The sequence below is a fragment of the Anomalospiza imberbis genome, chromosome 2 (genome assembly GCF_031753505.1).
Source record: "Anomalospiza imberbis isolate Cuckoo-Finch-1a 21T00152 chromosome 2, ASM3175350v1, whole genome shotgun sequence".
In the NCBI taxonomy this organism is placed as follows: Eukaryota; Metazoa; Chordata; class Aves; order Passeriformes; family Viduidae; genus Anomalospiza; species Anomalospiza imberbis.
In genome coordinates this window covers 7761357-7785368 of record NC_089682.1, presented here as the reverse complement: position 1 = coordinate 7785368, position 24012 = coordinate 7761357, and the positions used below count along the sequence as shown (strand labels likewise).

The 24012-nt window shown below is 45.8% G+C and overlaps 2 protein-coding genes across 6 annotated transcripts in view; one reads left to right on the top strand and one right to left on the bottom strand.

Moving 5' to 3' along the window:
• Positions 1–10375, bottom strand: part of RPL8 (ribosomal protein L8) — a 78495-nt gene extending 68120 nt beyond the window's left edge. The window contains exon 1 of the mRNA XM_068179735.1: positions 10370–10375. The gene's annotated coding sequence lies outside the window, so the exon portion shown is untranslated. The remainder of the gene's footprint in view (positions 1–10369) is intronic.
• NYX (nyctalopin) lies at positions 503–22444 on the top strand. 5 transcript variants are annotated; one of them, XM_068179733.1, is made up of 4 exons: positions 503–6024; positions 6168–6260; positions 6442–6517; positions 10018–22444. In XM_068179733.1, exons 3-4 carry the CDS (start codon positions 6496–6498, stop codon positions 11415–11417), a joined length of 1422 nt encoding a protein of 473 aa, XP_068035834.1. In that variant the 5' UTR covers positions 503–6024; positions 6168–6260; positions 6442–6495; the 3' UTR covers positions 11418–22444. The 5 variants fall into 5 exon arrangements, with proteins under 5 accessions (XP_068035834.1, XP_068035832.1, XP_068035833.1 ...); XM_068179731.1 differs by having other exon boundaries at positions 6168–6517; XM_068179732.1 differs by having other exon boundaries at positions 503–6260.
• Positions 22445–24012: the final 1568 nt, after the last annotated feature.

Sequence of the window (24012 nt, the reverse complement as noted above, 5' to 3'; positions counted from 1 at the left end):
ATGGGCTGGAGCAGAGCAGAGCAGCTCTCCAGCTGCTGGAAATGCACCATGAGCCCACGCTCTCCCAGGGCTCCCTGGCTGTGCATGCCCACATCACCGGCAGCCTCAGGTGCTGCCTTCAGCAGGGAGGGCAGGCTGAAGGTCCAGTCTTGAATGTCCCCAACTGCTGTGTGACAGGGGAGCAGCAGCTGCTCCTTGGATGCACTCTGGACACCGGTGATGCCCTGCTGCACACGAGGGCTGCTCGAAGGCAGGAGGGAAGGCAGGGCTCCCCTCACCCTGCAGAGGAAGATGATGCAGGCCTGTCCAGGCTTCAGCAGCAGCGGCTTTTCCCTGAACAGAGAACCCTGAGCACAGCTGGCCAGTTTTAGTCAAGGCCAAGTGTCGAAGAGTGGATGTGGGAAACACGGATCCAAGTCCCTCTTCAGTTTTAATTAATACAGATCTGAGCCCAGCTTCCCTCCCCTTCCCCAAGACTGCTCTGGGTATTGTGGAGAGTTACCCAGCAGCCCAAATGATGTTTTGCAGCACTGCATCCATACGCATGTACTGCAGTGGGAAGCAGGAACTTGCTTCCATGGCAAATGCCCAGCCCCTCACTGCAGAGCAGCTCTTGCTGCTCCTTTCTTGCTGGAAATGTTACTGTTTGATTGGCATGGGAGAGTCGTGAAACCACATCTGTGGGATGGGCTGGGAGAGACCTCGTGAGCTGATGTAAAATCCAGTGGCCTGGACAGACTTGGAGAGGATCTCTGTCCTGCTCTTACCAAGCAGTGGGAGGATTTGACCTTGATGGAGCTAAACGCCATGCCCAGGGTTCCTTGTCCTGTTTGTGTGGGGTCTGTGTGGTGTCTTACACAGAGGCTTGGGTGCTGGCAGAGGTTTGGGCTGACAGATGAGTGCACTGGCCCGTGGCTTGCTGTGCTCTGCCTCTGCTTCAGGCTGCCTACCCTAGAGTGTGCTGTTCCCTTTCAGAAACGCTCCCGCTGCCGCCGCAGGCTCCTGGGCCCATTCCTGCAGCACGGCTTGGTCATCAGGCAGCACCTGGGCTGGGGCTGAGATCTGGTGCCCAGCTTGACCCTCTCTTCTTCCTGCTGTTTTATTGGCTTTAGTTCATCACTTTCTGCATGGGTAAGTGGCTTTTTGGTGGCTATTTCTTGCCAAGTGCTGCTGCTGGCTGTCTTGTCTCATCCACAGACCCGGCGGCGAAGATTCCTCCTGCAGGGTTGCTCCTGCAGGGTTGCTCCTGCAGGCAGGCTGCTGTGAGGCAGCTGCCAGCTGCTGTGCCCGTGGGCTGGGTTTGGGCATCGTGACATGCTCTCAGTCCACAGTCAGGAACCTGTCCCCACTCAGACCACTCTGATGGCAGCCCGTGTGTGTGTGTGTCTGCGGCAGGGACATGGCTCGGGTGAGATGGTGCTGTCAGCTTGAGGCCCTCCTTGCTGAGGACACACAGGGAGGACCTTGTGGGGAGATCCACAGCAGCTCTTCTGTCCAAGGGGTGTGTTGAAGTGGTGCTGGTCTTCTGCAGGGGTGGGACCAGGGGAAGGCAGGCTGGCAAGGACTCCCGGAGGGGGCTGAGCCTGCTGTGAGGGAGCTCTGGAACTTAATGCCTGAGCAAAGTTTGGTGGCCTCAGTCTACGCAAAAATGAAACCCCAACCTGCAGATGGAGATCTGTCCTCTCTTCTGAGCAAGAGAAAGCTCCTCAGCTCCTTGCTCTCAAAGCCCTGGTTGGCTGCTCGGCTGCTTCTGTGTCTCCTGTGAGCAGCCACATCACGCGTGTACCAAGTGCTATTTCTGGTGGCGGTGCAGGCTGTGCTGCAGCTGCAAACCCCAGCACGGCCACACTGGTCCATCCTGTGTGCTCACAGCTCTGTGATCCTACCACAGGGCACGTCCTCCCTGCCCCAAACTCACCCCAGCTGGGACTGTGTGGGACCATCCTGTGTGCAACCTGGTCCCACGGGCAGTGCTGACACCAGGAGCTCTGCCAAGAAGCGCTGAGGCAGCTCCTTCAAAGGTCACCCTGGTGATTACCAGCACAGGAAAGGCTCGGATGTGTGACACAGCTGTGGCTGTGAGATGAGGGGAAGTGAGCACCGAGCTGTGACTGCTGTTACAGGAGCTCAGGAAACCAAAGCCTACGGAAGGCAGAGGGGCTGGGGCGCTCTGTGGCACGAGGACCTCACCCCCAGCACTGGTCCCATGAATGCAAGCAACTGATAGAGATAAAAACCAGGGGAGTGAAGATGTTCAGCCACCAGTCAGGCAGCAGCTCTGCTCCTTCACTGCCCTGAGGAAGGCAGCACTTGGCTGGAAGTGTCTGGATGTGCAGTGCTTGGGTTCCAGCTAATCCAGCACTGGTGTCATCAAAGCTGTACGTCCTTGGCTGTCTTGCCATCTTGTCAAAGTGAGCCCTGCTGAGGGCCACGGTGGTGCCCACAGGTAAGTGGCTAAAGTGGGTGAGATGAGACCTGTCACTTCCAGTTAGGTAAAATGAGTCCCACCAGCTGTTCTTGGACAAACTTGGAAAATAACAGGAATATTTTAATATGCAAGAAGCAGTCCCCAGTGATAATTTAAAATCGTATCAATATATATTAGAGATAGGAGCTACCTACAGATCCTTAAGTCATCATCACATTAAATGCCCCTGGCCAAGAAAAAATGGGCTTTTAGAAGCAACCTTTGTGCCAAGTCTACACAGGATTGCCCTGCAAGGCAGATGTCCTCACTGGCAGCTGGTGAAGCTGTGCCAAGGTTTATGTCCCCACAGCACACACCTCTGGAACAGAGAAGGTTCCTTCAATCAGGACTCAATTCTCAAAATTCTGTTGGTGGAAGATCAGATTAAAAAAGCCATTGTTTTCTTTTTTCAGTGGCAGCATATCTCTGCAGATTTCTGGTCTTGCTGTACTGCTGTGTTGACCACTGGCTTCTCCAACTTCCCAGAGATTAAAAAGAGCAGGATAGATCATGAGGAGGAACTCTTGGTGGCAGAAAAATTAACAGCACAGAGCTGCAGTAGCAGAGTCTGTAGCTTCTGACTCTACTTCCAGCCTGGCAGCCACAGCAGCTTCCCAACACTGAGCATCTCTAGTGTGCTCAACCCTCAGCATTAACCAGCCATGAGTCATGCTCTAAATAATGCTGAGATGTGGTTTAGAGCCCGAGTTTGTTTCTTTAGAGAATACATGCTGGTCTCCTTTATGTACACTCTGGTATTTAAGTTTTCCTACCTAAGATGACAAGAAACTTCTCCTTTTCAGGCCTCCTTCTCACATTGTCATGCCCTTTCGGGGCCAAGGGTTATCAGGAAATGAGTCAGGAGACACCAGGAGTTCATGAGGGCACAAGGTGCCTGCTTGGTGCACCTGCAGTGCTCTGCTGAAGCCACTCACAGGGCAATGCTCCCTGACTTTCCTAGAAACTGGGACCTCAGTTGCCTTCCAGTCCCAGCTCCCCAGCTTCTCCCCAGCACAGAGCTGCTAAGATGTTAATGCTGAGATGTTAATGTCTTCTCTGTGCCAGGGGCTGGAGGTGTGCAAGGCTCCTGCCCGTGGATGGTGCACGGAAATACAGTGCTGTGAGCTGTGGAGCTGCTGCTGCCGGGCAGGCAGGAGCTCTGGCTGTGCCAGCACGGTGTGGCTGGTGAGGCTGGGGGTGGGAGGGCTCCTGATGGGGCAGGGCATGGGCTCTCCCAGCTGTTTTACCTCCAGCCTGTAGGAAATGCAGAGTGGGGCTGGGCTGGCTGCAGTCACTGCACTGTGTGTGGGGGACATGCTGATGGCACAGCTGCTGTCAGAAGCTCCTGCAGGAGCAAATGCTGTCTGTGCAGGTCTCCGGTGAGGCTGCCTGCTGCAGCAGCTCTCTGAGAGGTGTTCCCTGCCTGCCTTCCTCCAGCTGCTGCTGCAGCCAGCTTCGGCAGCATCGCCTCATCAGCACCGTGGCTGCTGATTCCTCAGTAGGCACCTACTGCCCCCCGGCCGCCCCCCCAGGGGGCTGCTGAGGTGCTCACATTTTATCAAACCCACCGATCCCCAACCCACCAGCCCCCACCCACCTGCTGTGCATAGCAGAGGTTCCCAGTGCCCTTCACTGGGAATGTCTTGTGTCGGTCCTGCAAGCTGCTCCTCTGAGGCAGGTGGTTCTGCTGATGACAAGAACACTTCCCGGGGCTCAGCGGTCCTTCATGTCCCGTCCCTCCAGCCCTTATATGTGCACATGGGAAAAACAGCGAGGCGCGGGGGAGCCCCAAAATCTCACAGAAATGTGAGATTTTGTGGTGCAGACCAGCCCCTCCTCGTTCCCCGAGAGCAGGTTTAGTGCTGCCGTGTAAACCCAGCTGCAGGTCTAATCCCTGGGGAGCTGCCAGCTGCCCAGACACCAGTTTGTCCCCAGATCCCACACGCCCTCCTCTCTCTCTGCCTTCCCCCTTGCCGACAGCACGTGTGCACCTGGGGAGAGAGTGATTCTGGTACCCCTGATAAGGCTCTTGCAGATATTGGGGAAGAAAGAAGTAGGAATAGCACTTCCTCCTCCCCCGCTCTCAGTTTCTTCATGGCTGAAAGGTCAGCGATCTCCTTGCTGTGATCAGGGAGGTTGTGCCTTCCTGGTATTCCCATGGGAACCAGGGATTCCAGGGCAAACTTCAGCTGCCCCAGCACTGGTGAGGACCCAGCTGGTGCTGATTCTGTCCCACAAGGTCTCCAGCAGCTTCAGCTCTGCGGTGGGGGCTGCAATGTGCCCGTCTGTGGCTTTGCAAATCTCTTTCCTTCTCTGCAGAACAGCACAGTGCAAAGCACTGAAATGCAAAGCTAGAGCTTTATTACAGTAGGTGGCGGGGAAAGGCTTAAAATCTAACATTCAGCTAAAATCTGTGCTCTATGGGTCACCCCCTGCCCTGCAGCCTGCCCCCAGCACAGCCTGCTTACAGACAGTTGGGACAGACAAATTTCCTGAGGTGCCAGCCAGATACCTTAAGACTGAGGGAAAGCCAAACCAAAATAAACCTGATGTAGCTGGGTGCTTTAATTTGCAGGAAGAGCTGTGCAGCAGCAGGCTGGTTCCCAGCTGAATCTTTCTTGCTGCATCAAGCATAAATTCATCAGGTATTCCATTTCCTGGGGAAAAAATAAAGCAGAATAATTCACTTGGAAATAAAGAGTAGAGCTATTTTTCCCTCTGACATGGTGAATGCAATTACCTAAGGCATGGGAGGCTGAGATAACTCACTGATTCAGCCCCCACTCTCCAAAGAAACCATCATCATTCTGTCAGAAAAGGCTTTAAACTCCAATTCACATCCTGAATGCTAAAACATCACCACATACAGAAGCTGTCCTTATGATTTCCATGCACCAGCTGCTGCATCACAAGGAAAACACACTCATAGACAGGCCAGAATTTATTATTGTCAAGGCCATATACACAGTGCAAGCTCCCTGTGTTTGCTGACCCTTTTCCTGATGCTCTTGGTGTCTCCTTGTCCATCAGGAGCAATTCCTAGTGAAGCAAAGCCCACTGGCAGTGTGTGAGCCATGCTGGGGCTGGGAAAATGTGCATGGGGGTTGAGAGTCTCGAGCCGTGTCTGTTTGGAGAGCTCAGTGCAGGCAAGCCAAGCCATAAGCCTGTGATTGCCCCTGAATTTAATTCCATTTAGACAGCGCTCTCCCACCTCTTCTGCCATTACATAATGGAGCAGAGTAATGACTTTGAGCAATACTGTTTGAGTGGCAGCAGTCCAATTCTGGACTGTATTTTTTTTTTAATGGTGGGGGGAGAGCAGGTTGGCAGAGGGGAGAAAGCATCCGTTTGGTTCATCTGCAATCCCTGTTTCGCTTTGAGAGCTTTAGAGGACAGACACATTCCTCCATCTCTGCTAATCCTCCTCTGATACAGAGGATTTTCCTGCCATTAAATGATAGCTTGTGAGAAAAAAATGCCAACTTTTCAGAGACTGACTCGTATGGCTAAGGGCAGCCTCATGAGCAGGAGGGAGGACACAGCCACTGCCTGGCCAGGTAAGCAAGGCATCCGGATGATTTCTGTTGGGAATTTTAGTTTCCACTATTTGATGATAAGCTGGTTACACTCCTCTGTACCAGCACCTATTTCCCGGAGATAGAGCCAGTCCCTTACTGTTGGTGATCCTTTTCCACCTCAGATGAGAGGAATCTGCCTTTGGCATGGCTTGTGGGAAGGATGCAGATAAGCTCCTGAAAAGCAGTGGCATAAAGCTGCAGGATTCCCTGAGAAGGTCAGTGGTGGAAGAAAGATACTCACCAGGAAGGTGCTGGGGACTTCTTCAGTTTGAAAGTGTGTGAGAGAAGATCCTTTTCCTCCATCTTCCTTTCTAAACATAGATCTTTTTGTGGAAAAATGATGCAGGGAAATGACAGAGGATGAAACCCATCTCTATTCTTCCTGTGTGCTTTTAGATCCCTTAAGTTTTCTTGCCAGACCTGAAATGCCACTAGAGAATAATCAAGGTAATGTTTGCCATCGTTCTAAATGGTGAGTATACTCTTATTCTGCATTATCCAGTAGTGGATTAGACAGATCATTTGGAAAGGTGGCAGTTAAATATTCAATTATTTGCAATTATTGTCTCTTTACCCTTCTTAAGACTGCAACCTTTCTTTTTTGTTTCTTTTCCTTTGGTCTCTCACTCTTTCTTCCAAATACTGAGTTACTGTAGTATTTAAAAGAGTGAAAGATATCATCCATGGGAGGAATTTTTTTTATTCTTTAATGTCACAAATGTTTTTGACCTAACTGTTCTATTTCACCCTTTTGCTCAAACACACATCTCATTTGAGTGCTCAAATGTGTCACTGACTAGCTGAAAGCTTCCACCTGCTGCCCTTTTTTAGGGAAGGGGAAGGAGTGAGGCGGGAAAGATGGGAATGTTTCAGGCTGTGTTGATCAGAGGAGATCTCACCGACGGGGAAGAACTGATCTCTTTTGCCCTGAGCAACAGCTCTCCCGAGGGTGTGGTATGGTTCATGGGGAGGATTTTTTCCAACTTCCTTGAAAGAGGGGAAATTGTCCACAAAGGATGCATTGCTGAGGGGTTTCTCTGAGCTCCTGCTGCTGGGGGAATATTTTCTCATTGGATGGTCCTCACAGTCTTGCTTTCCATGTCCTGCACATTGCAAAGATGCACTTGTAAATAGAGATCTTAGAAGTCTGCTATGAAATGCCACTAGCAGAAGACCCAGATTTGGCACTTTTGTGTAAGAAAACAGGCTGGACATGGCTTGGGGGCAGATATTTCCTCTACTGATTGATTAGAGGAGAAGCAGGGAGGGGAAGGAGGGGATCTGGCTATCAGCAGGCTCATTCCCACACTGCCCGCCATGTGCACAGCAGTGGATGGAGGTCTGCTCTGAAGGCCAGGGATGTGACTGAGCTTGGGCAGCTGGAGATAAACATGGAGCTTGCTCAGGACAGCCTCAGCTATAGGACAGCCTATGCACAAATGCCCCTCTGGATGTCACCCTGAACCCACACAAGGCTCCCTACCAGTGGCAATCCTTGCATCCATCATTTTCCAGACAACCACCTGCAGTCAGACATTTGGGAACAGGCAAATCCTTAATCTGTCTGGCCCTCAGTTTATGTAACTGCCTAACAAAAACAACATATGCCCCTGTTGGCACGCAGAGGGTGGACTGGTGCAGAGGGCAGCAAATGAGGCAGCCCCTGGGTAGGCTGCACAAAGAAAGAGCAATCTGAGACCAGCATATTGTTCCCCTTCTTGTCCTTATACTCCAGCTGTTTTCAGGGGGATTGAAGGGGACTTTTCTTTAGCTGTGGCTGTTAGATAAGGGCATGGGAAAAAGGGGAAGAGCAGACAAACAAAATGACAACCTGTCTAAAATCCTTTCCACCTCCCAGAGTCCTTCACTATCATTTATCCTTGAAGTGATGTTGTTTTGTTAATTCTCCAGTCACAATAGTGTGCCCAGGCATGATGAGACCTGAATTTTGATGAAGAGGCCACAGCTCATCCTTTTGTGATGCTCTCTGTGTATTTGAATACCTTTCCTACATGCAATAACCAGAATGGTTTGAACAGACCCAGGCTCCAGGGCAGCTCTTGGGTTGATGCCCTTCAGCAGGGACTTGCCCAACAACTGGTTTTGCAAGTCTCTTTTACACAGGCAGTGTAAACTCCTAAATACAGCCCCATGCGTGTTGTCTTTAGAAAGGATAGAGGAAAGGCAGAGCAATTGTAGCCCCAGCTGCTGTTTCTCCTGTACATTAAAGCCTTAAAGACTACAAAAATAAAACTTGATGCTTGCTGAAGGTGATGCTTCTGGGCATATCACCTCACAAGTCTGTCTTATTAAAAATGCCCATGGGAATACAGCTGTAGTGGGCAATCCCTGTGCTGCAAGCCACAGGGAGAGGCAGCCCAGCTGCTGGGAGCTTCCGCCTCTGGACACTCAGCAGGAGTATGGAGGAACCCCCCCGATCCCAGCAGTGCTGTAATAGAGGTGGCTGTTGGTAAAGCTGTTGGTATCTCATGATATGCTGAAAAAAAAAAGAAGAAAAGGATTATTTTTGTATGGGAGCTAATAAACTGCAGCACAAAACCAGTCAGCAGCAATTGCACCATTTCATGCTTGTGACTACAAGGAGATTGCTGGTGTGGCTGCTCATTTTGTGGAGGAGAAGGTAGGGTGTGTCTGGGAGAGCAATTAGGAAAACTGCCTTCAATTCTTCCTCTCTAATTAGTTTATTTTCATGGAATTAGAGAAAGAGTTGTGCTGGAAAGTACTTAAAAGGCCATCTCATTCCAAGCCCTCTGTCATGTGCAGGGACACCTTCCACTAGACCAGATTTCTCAGAGCTTCATCCATCCTGGCCTTGAACACTGGCAGGATTAGGGCATCCACAGCTTCTCTGGGTACTCTGTGCCAGTGCCTCACCACCCTCACAGTAAAGAATTTCTTCCATATATCTAACCTGAATTTCCTCTCTTTCAGAGGAGAAAAACATTAAAAAAACCCAAAAAAAACCCCAAAAACAAACCAAATCAAAACAAACCCAAAAAACCCAAACAAACCAACAAACAAAAAACCCCCAAAAAACCAAAAACTTTTCAGATTTTTTTGACTGGATGTTTTTTCCCTTTTTCCCCACAAAAAACCTGTCTGTGGAGGCTGGTGTCTCCCAGTCCTTTTGCTCCTTTTTGTTCTCTCATTTCTCCCAAGAGCCTTCTTCTCTTCCTTGTTTTTCACCCACCTGTGTGGGACTAACCTGGGAGGAAACATCAGCCTTGCACCTCCCAGTCAGGCTGATAAAGGACGAAGTGGCAGCTCCCATCAAACAAAGGGCACTATAGTGACTTGAGAACTGCCAAAGTAGCAAAAACTGTTCTGGAGATGCAGAGTTTCTCATCTATTATGAGATCATGAAGCCAGCAGTTGAACAATATCTCTTAGTTTGTTTTTACTCATGCTGTCATAGCAGTACACAGTGGGAATGTGTTTTCCAACACTGCATTACATCTCCTTGAGAGCTGAGAGTTCCCCTTTCACCAGCTCATGGCTCTGGTGGAGAAACATCAGGTTGAAAGAATAAAAGAAAGAAAGAAGCAAAAAGTATGAATTTGACACACTTTGGGCAATTAATTGACCAGACTCAGGATATACTGCCATCCCCTTTTCCACACCCAGGGATGCTGTAACCCACCCACAGCTGCTGGCCTTCAATGCATTTCTGCCTGCTCACTGGCCAAACCATGTCCCCATCAGGCAGCAGAGAGAGCCCAACAGAGACACTTGAGAAATACTGAATTCTATATTTTATGACATATATTCTCAGTAGGTTTAGAAAGCCCAGAAGATTTTTAGGAATTTTACACAAGAGCTCCTCAGTCAGCACCGAGGTGGCAATTAGCTTGGCTAGAGGGGAGGAAAAAGTGTAATTTCTTTGTACTGCTCTAATTAATTTGCTAATGATGCATTCTTTTCTCTCCTGCCGCACCTCTGTGGGGATGGCAGTGATCCTTTGGGTGCCACAGGTCCATGGGGTGTGGGCCTGCGTGCGCTCCTGCCCGCCCAGCTGCGTGTGCACCCCGGAGAGGAGCTGCTCCGTGCTCTGTGACCGTGCCGGGCTGGGGCAGATCCCCAGCGAGTTCCCCTGCGAAGCCTCTTCCATCAACCTGGATAAAAACAGCATCAAGTTCCTGTCTGAGAGGGCCTTTGGGACGCTGCCTTCCCTCAAGTCCCTGTCCCTCAACCACAACAACATCTCCTTCATCACGCCAGGGGCGTTCAAGGGGCTACCCAGCCTGACGGAGCTGAAGATGGCCCACAACGAGTACATTCGCTATCTCCACACTCGGACCTTCACCGCGCTCCGGCGCCTTGTGAGGCTGGACCTGGCCGATTGCAACCTCTTCAACATCCCAGACAGGATCTTCATTGAGCTGCCTGCTCTGCAGGAGCTGTTCTGCTTCCAGAACAACTTCCGAAGGATCCCAGGCGCCATCAGGGGCATGGAGAACTTGACCCATGTGTACCTGGAGAGAAATAGGATCGAAGCGGTGGCCTATAACTCCCTGCAGGGCCTGACCAAGCTGAAATACCTGAATCTGCAGGACAACAAGATAAATGTCATCCACGAGCGAGCTTTTCAGGGCTGTCAGAGGATGGAGTACCTGTACCTGAATGACAACTTGATCAGTGAGCTTCCAGAAAACTCCTTTGATGGCCTGAGGCGCCTGAAGATGCTCAACCTGGGGGGGAATTTTCTCAGGAACATTTCCAACACCTGGTTCCGGGACTTGGGGGAGCTGGAGTTCCTCTACCTGGACCGCAACAGGATCAGCTACATTGAGGAGGGGGCTTTTGAGAACCTCACCAGCCTGGTGGCGCTGCACTTGAACAGCAACAACCTGACGACGCTGCCCTTCTCCGTGTTCGAGCCCGTGTACTTCCTGGGACGCCTGTACCTCTTCCGCAACCCCTGGGAGTGTGACTGCCGCATCGAGTGGCTCAAGGAGTGGATGGAGAACTACAGGCTGGTCAGGGATATTCCGTGTGCCTCCCCCTCCTCAGTGGCTGGGATTGATCTGATGGACGTGCTCTTCGAGAGGTCTCCCGAAGGTTACTGTCTCGACCCGGAGGAGCTGAACATCACGTCCGAGCGGCCGACCCCAAGCGAGGAGCCTTTGTCCACCACAGAGAGCAAGTTCAACAGCCTTATCTCCAAACTCTTGCTCCAGATGGGCCTTCCTGAAGAGGTGGCAAATGCCACTGAAGTGTACAGTAACAGCACACAACCGGACGGACAGACTGAAGGGGTTTCTTCCGGCATGGGGGGAGACAGAACCGAGGCTGACTCCTCTTCCTTGTACCTCCCAGCACTTTTGACAGTGATTGTTCTGCTGTGCAAATAGTCCAAGGGCTGGATGGAGCAGGGGTTCTGCTTAAGGGTTTAGACCCTGCACCTACTTAGTCATCAGGGAAAAGTTTTATTGTGGGCCTCTATACGTAATGGGCTCCAACGTCTTCCAGGCTGGGTTTGTTGGATCGGGCTCCAAATTCCCCTGGGAGCTGGTGAGATCTGGGTCCCACTATGGGTGACAAACCTGCCCTGTGGGTGTCCCAGAGCCTTCTGGATACTGACAGGGAGATGAGCAGCACTAAGATTGAATTTTGCCTAGAGATGTGTGATGTTCTGCTGGGAAAGGAGGGAAGAGGGGTCTGTCTGTGGGGTGTTTGTTCCATTGGGCCAACTTGCGAGAGCAAGATGTTCCATGGTGACTCGGCTTCATGAGAGCAAGATGAGGCTGCAAAACTGGGCCCCTCTTCGTGTCCTGACAGACACCCACACCCACAGCAGATGTTTCTGAACAATAGGAAACTATTCCTCATTTCCTCAGTGGGTGCAGGAGGGAGCAGGGCAGTTCTGGGCAACATCCAGGGATGCAGCAGGAAACATGTATAGGCCTCATGGAAATGAGGAAAGTGCCTGGGGGGGGCACCTGACCCAGGCAGACCCGGGATGGGCACAGTATTTTGGCTGTGACCACAGGTAGGATTTTGATCCTCTCTCCCCCTCCATTATCCTGGTACTGGTGAGGAGAACCAGATGGATCCGTGTTTGTCCAAACATTCTTCTCTGAGGCAAAGCTACTTAAGCTTAACCTACTTATTCCCATAATTTCAATGTGTTTAATTTTTCAGTGAATATATTGTTTCAAGGAATACATTTTTTTATTTGTAGATTGTTTCATGGAATGGCAGCAGGGGCAGAGCATGGTGATGACAAATGCAACCAGGCCCCATGAAATATTTTGTATTTCCACCACTAATATGTACCATGTAGTGTGTCATATTATGCCATATTGATAATTTTCTTTTATACGGCATCTTAAGTGTTTTATCTTTGAACTCCTCAATAAAAGCTGCTAATATGACCAGAAAAATGATGTTTTATGTATCAAAGCATATTAATAAAATAATTTGATACTTTACTCACAAAAATAAATTAACTGCTCAAACCGAGGTTTTGGTTTTTTTTGGAGGTCCTTAAACAACTCTGGTGATTTTTTTTTGTAGGCTACTCAAATGGTGCACATGAGTGTCCTTTCATGGCCTAGAGCAAATGGCAAGCTATTTATTGCAACATAAGTACTTTCACTTAGAACCTGACTGTGCTTATGTTTGTGTTAAGCGGCAACACTTGACAATATAAGTGACTATATAGAGATACACTTCTGTCCAGAAAGATCTACTGCTTTCTAATTAGTGCCAGGGATTTCCAGAGGAAAGCTGAGTACAGGGAAAAACAAGCCTTCTCTGCTGCAATGGCTTCTCAGTTATCTGTAGCTCGACCACAGTTTCCCCAGGGAATCAAAATGCCAGATGGTTTGATAAATGCCTATTTGACCTGTTCCGTGAACTAAATTCAATGAGTTTGGATTTTCAGGCTATTTATGAATCCATTAATCTTCTTAAGTGCTAAATTCATCTGAGTATTAAAAGAGGCTGTTTTTCAAACCTAGTCCAGCCCAGTGCTGCAGAGACATATTAGGTTAAGGATGCCTTTACAGGAGCACTGTTTCATCCTGTCAGGGAGGTTTATCAATAGGCCTGGCACACATGGTAGGACACAAATGGTTGTATTTCACTTCATGCCTCATGAGTCAATTGTTTTTATAACCCACGTATTCATTTTCCGTGCTGGGGCACATTAAAGCTGAAGATCGCCTTACTGTGCAATTGCTGAGTGGCTTTCAAGTCAATCAGTGCTTCAAAGATGCTCCTGCTTTATCTGCAAGATGCAGATCTGAACGTGAAGCGTCCTAAAATGTTGGTTTTAGCAGAGATTGTGCTGTCAGGAGATGGGCAGGAGGGCTGTGCATTGTACTCAGCTGTGTGACAGCAGGGACACTGACCTCGGGGTCGAAGGTTTAAGTGTCTCTTGTGCTCAGACACCTGCCTGGCCCAGAGAGTTTCCCTGTGCTGCTCTGACACAGCCGTGGCTGCCTGGAGAACGCGTGGCTGACGCCGTGCTGAGTGTGAAGTCTTCATCTTCCCTGCAGGAACCGGGACAGACTCTGTGCTCTTCTGCTCTGAAATCCTGCTCTTCCCTCTGAGCTGAGAGATCAGCAAAGTGTGTTTCCAGTGGCACAGAGCAGCTGGCACACGGCACTTTGAATGGATTGGGAAAGGTCTGTGAGCCTGTGATTGCTTTTCTCCTCTTCTCTATCTTGCTCATTCCTTGAGGAGACACCAGAACTGCCTGCTTCATTCTTTCATGATTCTTGTTTCTAAACTCTTAGCAAGTGGCTTGTTTCTCTGATTGCACGGGCAGGTGACAACTCATAATTACACTTTTTAAAATAAATAATTTGTTTTTTTTTCTTTATTTTCTTAGACCACACTCTTGCTGCAAAATTTTGCTTCAGCTGGTAAACCTGAACCGGTTGTTGGTTGCAAATCCATGGCTCAGAGTCCCTCCACAAATCAATGCTATTTTCAAAATCTGTCTCTGGACTGGGACACCTCCAAAGATGCCAAACCTTTGTCTGTTTGGAATAACTGCAAATGTTTTTCAGGAAAGTAGTGCTCCCAGCCCTGCCCTCAGCATGAGGTGCTGGGGTTTTGTTTGAAGCAGTGGGAAGGGATGGTCATGAGCTGCCTGGAGTTAGGATGCACCTTCTGACTGAAGTTTATTCAGAGAGCTGGTGCTCCCAGGCACCTGAGATCCTGGGAGAAGACAAATTTAATGTGTGGTACCTGGTGACACTGCACTGCTCTTCTCTGGGGCAACTGGTTTTCATGCTATACAAGAGTCACTGTTGGAGCAGAGGGGAGAAGCTGTCAATGAAAACAGAGGAAAGAAACAATCTGATTTTTGGATATAACTTCTGAGTCTCAGAATTCTGTTGCTATGTTGCCCCCCTAGGATCATACTCAGTGTTTTAATATGAACATCTTTATGTCCCCTCTATTTTCTTTAAATTTGCAGCTATTGCCAGCAACCCCCTGTGAAATGAAGCTATTGGCTGTTTTGCTTCACTTGTGGATTATCATATTTTTTTGCTTTGGAAAGAAACATGATGTGCAGGACTTGAGAAATTGTTGTCCTTTGCTAGAGAGGTAGCTGCTGCAGTCTGAGACTGACAGCTGCTGGCCAGCCAAAGCTCAGGAACTTCATGGCCAGTTTTCAAAGGTGTTGTATTTTGGCTAATTCTTGTCTTCACAATATCTGGCTGATAGCTTTTTAAAAAACTGAACTTTAACTTGTTGGGTTTTCCTTTAATAATTTTTGTCGTCACAAATTCAAGAAGAACCAAATCAACTGAGTTAAATTCCAGAAAATTGGTGTGCCTGCTCTGGAGGATATTAAGCCTTGCAAGAAAATAGCCTGTCATGGTCACTCCTGATCCAGTGTTAGCTTCAGAAGACAAGGCTAGAGTGGGTGAGAAAACAGTGCTTGTAAATGCCTGCTTTTGCAGAATTAAGGTATAGGATTGTTGCAGAATAACTAAAAATACTGATCTTTCCTCTTCCCCCACCCAAATCTGATAGAGATCGGTGGAGTATGAAGGCTCTGCTGCAATAACCTTCAAAGCAGTTTTAAAAGAACTTTAAAAAAATGCTAACCGTGGAATAAAGATCAGAAATAATAATTTTAAAAAAAGGTATCACAAGAATTACTTCAAAGAAAAACATATAGCTAATATTTAAAACATAAACCTAAACATGTACAAGATTGGCACCAGAGTTCCATTTCTCATGGGGCAAGGCTGGTATTTTAAACTCCAACATGAAGATGAATACAGAAAATAGATATTTCTGGACAGAGGAATATCTGTGCCTCTCACCCAAAGCCTGACTTGTTAACCCTGTGGTTACTTGAACCAGTCTGATCTTGTACTCTGTGGTCAGTTTTAGCCTTGAATGGGAGAAGTTAATTTCTTCTGCAGTTCTCAACTTTGACCTTCACCACATCCTTTGATTTTTGTTTTACTTCCTTCTTCATCTGTCTTTTAAAGGACTGTTTTAGAGTTAATTCTTTATTTGCACATCATAAATCTTATATTCTCAATGAAAAATACCAAGGCATTTAAAAAATACCTAAAGCTAACTTTACTTTTTCTGTACACACCCAATGGTTTGCTCTTCATGCATATTCTATGTATTTGCCATTTGGATTAACAGCTGATTCCACTTGGTTCTTGTTCAGTGGGTTTTGTCCTGTGTCAGGAACTTCTTGACATGGCTGGAGGTTTGCAATGAGGCTTCAGGCATCCTTCTTCTGCCTCCCCTTGTGTTCCACACCCTCCTTTCCACTCCTCTCCTCACCTGCTTGTTTCTGCTCCAAGCCAGGACTTGCCTGTGCCCTCACTGTGCTGCTCCAGCAGGGCCAGCTGTAATTGAAACTGGATCACTGCAATGGCCCAGGTAAAATCAACATTCACCCCTATCCCCCTTTTTTTTTTTTTTTTTTTTGATGTTTAGGTTCCCTATTATTTTTCCCCTAGTATTTTGTAAGTCAGGTTGGGCCATAAGTGGCTTAAACTGGGATAATTGGAATAAAAGGAATAAAATGCTATTGTTGTATCTGAAAGGGGGACAAGCTAAATGGGAAAGATGGTGCTCAGTTGCTGCTCAATTTGCTTAGACTGAGGGCAGACCCACAGGCACAAGGATATCGAGAAGATGCCCAGGGAGTTCTTGGGCCTTGTGGGGGCAGATCAGGGGACAAGCAAGGAAGCACCGAGCCCCTGGTGAGATGAGGATGTGCTGAACTCACAACAAACTGTGCCATGCAGCCAGATGTAAAAATATGTGTAAAAAAATAAGTGGTTTTACTTCTGGGCTTTTGATGATGAGAACAAGGCTGAGTGCACAGTGCCAGGGTGGGCAAATGTGATAAATCTGTAACAAAGGACAACCAGCTGTGCCCATGTAAATTGGGATGGAATTGGCAGCAGCAATTCCTCACAGCGCTGAATGATTCTGTCTCAATGTGCTGTGACAATAAGAAATACATCAGACTCTAAGTGGACAGGCACTTCCCTGATGTATGAGACGGGTAAAGAGCCAGAGGGCAAAGCACAGAAATAAATGATAAACTTGCAATCAGACAAAGCCGGTTCTACAAATATACTTTTGTCTCTGTTGAAAGCATTTGTGAGCAAGGCAGATACCCAGTGCTGCATGGATCATGGGCAATGTGGGACACAAATGACCACAAATTCTAGGGATGGGTGAGACATGTCTGCTCTGTGCCACAGGGTACAATGACCTTCACCAGAGGATCCCCTGAGGATGTGAAGTTGATTTTGATTCATAGAGCTTTTCTATTTTCCTAAGAGTAGGGTTGGGTTTCTGTGTTCTTGGCTCAGACCTTGTCTGTCTGTGCTGGCTCCTCCAGTGATGCTGCCAAGCTTTATGATCAAATCTCAGTTGTGGATCTGTGACACTTGAGGGCCAGCTCAGGACACCCCTTGGCCTAATGTTAACAGAGCACAGGAGGCATTTATGCCAACATAAAGCAATAAAAATCACCATGTAGCTCTCAAGGATAGAGAACCTACCTTTTTGAGAGGAAAATTTTTTCATTAAATCGCTAAAACAGGATGAATCACTGAATCACTTTGGATTGGAAAGGATCTCAGAAACCACCTAGTTCCTGCTATGGGCAGGGACACCTTCCATTAGGTCAGGCTGCTCAAAGTCCCAACCAATCTGGCCCTGAACATTTCCAGGAATGGGGCATTCACAACTTCCTTGGGCAACCTGTGCCAGTGCCTCACCACTCTCACAGTAAGAATTCCTTCCTCATACCTAATCTAAACCTTCCCTCGTTCAGTTTAAAGCCACCCCCCCTTATCCTATAACCATATTCTCTTGTAAAACCTCCCTCCCTATCTTTCTTGTAGGTCCCATTTACGTACTGGAAGGCTATGGTAAGGTCTCACCTTAAAAAAAAAGTGTCTGCCAGAAAGAGCTTGTAAAAAAGGAGACAAACCAGAAAGGAGGCAGATGGAGGTCAGCAGGAGAAGGAGAGTTGCAACTGGTGTCACGTGAACTGAAAAAAAATTTAAAAAAAACCCACAAAAAAACCCCAAAACAACAAAAAACCAAAAACAAATGAACAAAAAAAAACCTACATCCCTTCATCCATCCCACAGACTGCAAGTACTTGGATTTTATGGTCTGTGGGCAGCTTCCTTGGCTCAGTGAAGTGCTCCTGGAGAGCATTTATGCTCCCATCTTCCAGCCCTGGGAATTTCTCATCTCTGACTTTGGCCACTGGAGCCACATAATCACAGAATATTCTGAGTTGGAAGGGACCCCAGTGGAAGATCTTGCACAGGATGCTGCTGCCTGTGCAGCTCAGTCCTAAAAGTGCTAGTTAGTGTTTCAGTAAACCTGCCTGTTTGGGGGCAGTGGATTCCACACCTGCACCTGCACCACCCACTGAAATCCAGATTTGAATACCAAAGTTACTTTGATGGGGTAAAATCTCTGATGAAACCCCAAGTTACCTCACATGGACTCTGCCTCCAAAGGCCACTCAGGGGCTGGGGACTGTTCAGCCTCACCACTGGCATTGTTGACACCCTGCAGCCTTACCTTGGCTTGACCCTATAACATGTGGTGGCATGTCCCTGATACATCCTGATCACAGGTGAGAATGCAGGAGGGAAGTGCAGGAAGAGGTGAAGGGACTTTACCCCGTCCTGCACAGCAGATGGCTCCTGCACAGCTCTCAGGTTCCAAATCTGCTGCTCTCTTTCTGAGCCTTTGCCTTTTTATTTTCTGAGTAGACAACTTACCTTTCTACTTGTTCATTCAATCCTACTGTTTCATTTCTATTGACAGGTACCTTAAAAATCCAAATTGGGTTGGGTATGAACTCCTGGAGTGGAGTGGGTTACTCAAGTGAAGTTCAGGAATGCTCAAGTGACAAGATAAAAAACCTGACAGCTGAACTATCAGCTTAGATTGAGCAGCAGTGTCACCCTTCCCTCAAACCTCATTACTGCACACAGCCAGGACTGAGTTTGTGAGACCCAGTCAGGGAGGATTTCATCACTTTGTGGATCCTAAAAGGTCCTTTTTAGTGTGAGACTGGGGCATGTGAGCCCCAGCCAGCCCCAGAGCCTACAGAACAACCCAGCTGCAGCACAGCTGGGACAACAGGGAAGAATGGAGAAGTAGATAGTGACACCCCCAGTGATCTCTCACTCTTTAGCTATTTTAATGATCAAAAAAGACAAATGTATTAAAAACATATTAATAAAAGTACATGTCAAGACAGAAGGTCAAAGATTCTAGAATTATTTTAAATCTTTCCATTGCCCTCAGGGACTTAATATCACAAATTACAGCCAAAGGGATAACATTGAGCCTAGCAGCCCACAGGACAGTTGAAACATTTTATTTTCTACCTGAAATATTGCTAATTTAAAATCACAAATTGCTGATGTTGGCAGAGTGGAACCCTCAAATGGCTGGCACTGAAATTCCTTGGAGGCTCCTCCGGGCAGGGGCAGCTGCTCAAATCAACAAGGCATTTTCCTGGAAGTAGGATCTCTCTCCTCTTCCTTTCCTCACACTTGGGAAATACCCTAAAGCCTTTACTGAAATGCTTATTTTGATGAGTGGAGAACCAGAATATTTTACTTTAGGAGAGTTGTCATGATCAGTAACTTGTACATTTCAGAGACAAATCTTTTTTATCCAATATAAAGTTTACTTGTCTGCATTTTTTCCCCTAACAATAAATGAAAAAAAAGTTTGGAAAGTTTTCATAATAAACAGAAAACAACCTTGTGGGATCTATCTTCTTTCACCTATGGGGTAACTATAAATCTTTACTGATTTATAATCCAATAATCTTTACTGGGTTGGGGTTTTGACACAGATTGGTTGCCTTTGTTACATCCATCCTAGTAAACAAAAATGGCTGTAAGGCAGAGTAAGGAGATGTTTAGACACTGAAATTGTTGAATTTAGTGAAAAATGACTGAGTTTATAAATCTTTATTTCTGCATAAGCCTGGGGTGGATTCCTCAGCATTCAGTAGTATGTGCTGTAACATTGCTGCAACCTGTAATATTTATTGCTTATTAATGAAATACTCTAGACAACAATTCATCCATCTCTCACTCCACAGTTATGTTAGTTAAGAGAGGAGTGCTTCTGTAATTTCATCCCGTTGCTCTGAACTCATCTCAGGAAACTGTTGCTTGTACAGAGGCAAAGCAGACAATTGTGTTGAAGCCATCTGAAAATTCATGTAGTGGATTAGCCCACTTCCACAAATGACTCTCATTCATCCTTGACAAAAAGGAGCAGATTTTGCTCACTTTTAAATAAATACCAATTAAAATACTTCCAATTGATAATTCCAGTTTTGATTACAGAGTCATTTAGGTTGGACATCAGCTCTTAATATCATCTAGTACCACCTCCTTGGTTCAAGTAATGGTAGCTGCAGCAGGGTTTTCAGAACTGTGTGCACTTGAATTAAGTGTCTTCAGAACTTTTCTGTGAAGTGTTTTTTTAAAGGAATTCAGGAAAACCTTCTAAAGGTTTTAGGCAAATGCTGCAGACCCTTGGTCTTTCCAGAGAAGAATTTCCCTAAACATGCTCATCATGGGTTGCCTTGTTTCCCAGTGGAAACTGTGGAATGTTGAGGTTGGTAGCTCTGAATTGCTCTAATGTGTCGCTGCAACTTTTCAAGGAAACACATGGAGCTACGGTCATGTCAGGTTATAAAATCTGACCTACCTGCAGGCAGTGTTAGTTAAAATTGCTGGGTGCCTGTTCAGAATGCTCAGTTTTTTCACAGCAAGATTAGGTATCTCTTGAAAACTACAAATATATTGAAAGACTACTAAAATATGAGACAGTAAATGAGGCAGGTGTGAAGCTGCATGAAAAAACAAGCATATGTAACATATTTTCCCATTGCCTTGCTGCCTCACTTTTAACCACAGTTAATATACCTATTAATGTCAGGACTATTTTCTTTATGGGAAAAGCAACTGGCTAATGCTGGGCATTCTACCTCCAAACACTTTTATATCATTCAGTAGCCTAGGTTTTTTAAAAAGAGGTTTTTCATAGCAAATAAAACAAATACAGTGACTTTGGGATATTAAAAATAAAAGAGCAGGCCATAACATACACAACTTTTGAAAAAACTAGCAACATACATGGCTTGGCCAGATAAAAAGAGAGCAGCCAGCAGCAAAGCTGTGGTCAATACTGTTTTTAAAAGGAGGTCAAGCTGCACCAAGGTTCAGGCAACACCAGGAGCAATTTCTTCGCTGAAGGGATGGTTAAGCATTGGGACTGGCTGCCCAGGGAAGTGGCAGAGTCACCATCTCTGGAGGTGTTCAAGAAACAACTGGATATGGCACTTAGAGCAAAGGTTTATTAGATATAATGATGTCCAAGTTTGGACTCAATGTTCTTAGGGGTCTCTTCTGAAATGATTCTATGAGTCTATGTAATTTACAAAGTACCTGATTCTTTAATTATTTACTAGCATCAAAGATGCCTTGTTATACTTTGAGAACTTCCCATTTCCTTTCTTTTTCTACTTGCAGGTATTAAAAAAAAGTGAATTTAATTTATGTTTTATTAGGTTGATCTCATTAATATGTTCACTGAAAATAGATATTGATTTTCTCACCCATTTACCCAACCTTAATTTTTATTCCAAATTTAATATGAAAACTTAAAATCTTTTAAAATCTTTTTTGCAAAGGCAAACTTCTTGCCTCTTCCCCTCTTCTTGTAGACCTTTCTTGCTGAACTTTACTGTGTTTGTGGATTGGTTTTGGATTTCTTATTTTTTACTGTAGTTAGTCAGTTTTGGTATAAGAAGTACATGCTGTACAGTTTTTAAAATTCTGGGATGAAATTTTAATACCTGCTGAACAAGCCTCTATTTAATTTGTGGGAGCATAATGACATAATTTAAGTATGAACAATAAAGTTGCCTGTATGTATGAAATATAAACAAATATGGAGACAAATTCCATTACCTGGAATCTACCATTCCAGTAACTGGATTTTCTCTGCTACAGTTGTTAGTAGAATAATACTGAAGTACTTTTTGGCCACAACTGAAGATCTTTTTTCATATTTATGTGGTTTTGTTGGCACAAAGATTCACATGAACTGAAGATGGCTGAGCTGAGTAATAGTTTTGATTTTTTTCAGATTTTTTTTAATAGGGTAATTCAGTAGGAAGAGATCTTTGGAGGTCTCAGGTTTAAAGTAGGGTCAGCTCTGACATTAGGCTGGACTGCTCAGGACTTTATCCACGTGAGTATTTTAAAACCTCCAGGGACAGAGCTTGCACAAATTCTCTGGGAAATTGACTCCATTACATATGAACTCTTGCCTTCTGCTATGGGTCTCAGAATACTCTTTTATTATTCAGAATTACCTAATGCATGAATTAAAAACTAAGTCTGGTAAACCCAATATTTGAAGAAAATCTGAAAAAGAAAAAATAAGGCAAGATCAGCTAGTTGATAACATGCTTTATTATCTGCAGTAAAATAATTAAAAATAATCAATCTAAATAAAAATAAGTAAATGAACTTTTTCCTTAAAAGAACCTCAAAAAAGACTTTATTATGAAATCCAAAGAGATAATTTAATATTCAATTAGTTCAATTTCCTGCATAACTTATTTCCATATGCATTTTTTTTAATCTAAGTTTTTTTCTTTTCCTTAAGGCAATTTCCTGCTGCTGTTAAAGGCTAGTGGAGATTAAGTTCCTGATGTGAATAGAAACCTGATAGACCCATCTATTTTTTATTTTGTTTACATATAAAGTTATTTAAATCCATTGCAATAACTTCAAAATTTGTTATATGAAATGGATTTAAAATAAATTGCAACCCTGATTTCTCTAATATATCAGTGGTTAGAGCAGGACCTTTGAAACAAAGTGTGTGACTGGGAAGAATTCCATGAAGTGTAGCTAACACTGTCAATAAAACTACTATAAGACAACTGTACAATTGATACGGAATTGAAGCAATGAGTGACACTAATTATTGAGCAAGAAGCTTAGGTTCCCATTGGCTGGCTTGTGGCTTTTTGAAAGAGGGCAGTAATACTTGTTATACTTTGCTTCTCAAAACAAACAAATAAACAAAAAACCCCTATCCAAAATAACCACAAAATCAAACCGACTTTTTGTATGGTTTTAATTCATGTTGCTCCTCAATACCAAGTGATCACTGCATGAAGGCACCCCTGAACGTGACCCTGGGGGTCTGGGATCAGCCCTCACATCACTGAGGGAACAGCTGCAGCGACCACGAGACCTTTTTGCCTCTTCACGTCCTATTGAAGGGCAAACCCAAGCTGCCCTTTTCTCCTGGTGCCCCATCATGTCCTCTGCTGAGAGGAGGAGGAAAAACACCATTCCATGTTTCCTTGTGTCTGCAGCCTGCAACATCCATTCAAAACAAGCACTTTATGAAAACCATGCTGGGTGACTCTTGTTTTCAGGAGGAGGTTTGTCATACATGGAGGAAATTGCATTTGAATTGTAAATAAAAGTTTCAGAATCCTTGATTTTTGTCCCCTTCTTTTTCAGTAGATTCCACTTTGGTTTTCAGAGTGGCACTGTCTCAGCTTAGCGCTCTTTGTGTCCTCCTTCCTCTTCTGCCTTTCTTTGCCTGCTCTGTTTCTTCCCTAGTGTCCATCTGTACCTGTGGCAGCTCAGCCAGGGTCTCACCACATCATTTTTCCCAGTCCATGTGCTAAAACAGCCCTGGATTAAGTTATGAAGGCTGGCAGTGAGATGTCATTGTAAGATCTTGCTCCACTTGGTTTTCAGCCCTTTCAGAGCTTTGCCTTAGAGGGCAGGAACATCTTTTCCTTGCTGGAAATTGGAATTCCAGACCACTGCAGTGTGTGCCATGGATCACAGAGGGCTTCCTTTGCTTGAGATGAACATAAACCTTCAGAGACCTTTTAAATGAAGGATACCAAGTAATACTGAGGGATACACCATGTTTTCTGACTGGTAGGAAAATGCACCTTAAAATCAAGTTTTAATCAACACGAATTCTTTCAAGCATACAGCTACTACTTCAGGTATCTTCCACAACAGCACTGTAGGTTCAAGATACATTTTAATACAAACACAGAGATGTGGCCAGATTTAATGTTCTTGATTGTGCCATGGCAGCTGCTAAGAGATTCAGCAGAATGCATGGAAATACATAAACACTTCCCCTCCTACTAATTTTGATTAAGATTACATGAGAAACCATCAACTTTCTGCCCAAAATCTTAACTGAGAAATGTATTTCTGAGGTAAGAATTAATTATTTATTCCTGTACAGGTCTGAGAAAGAGGCTAACTCTGAGGCTAAATTGTAAGGAGTCAAGAGGCTTTTTGTACTTGCTTCAGTCCAGCTTTCACAGGATTAGAGCAGGAGACTGTTAAAAATCACGTAAGGGGAAGAAAGTAAAAATTACTA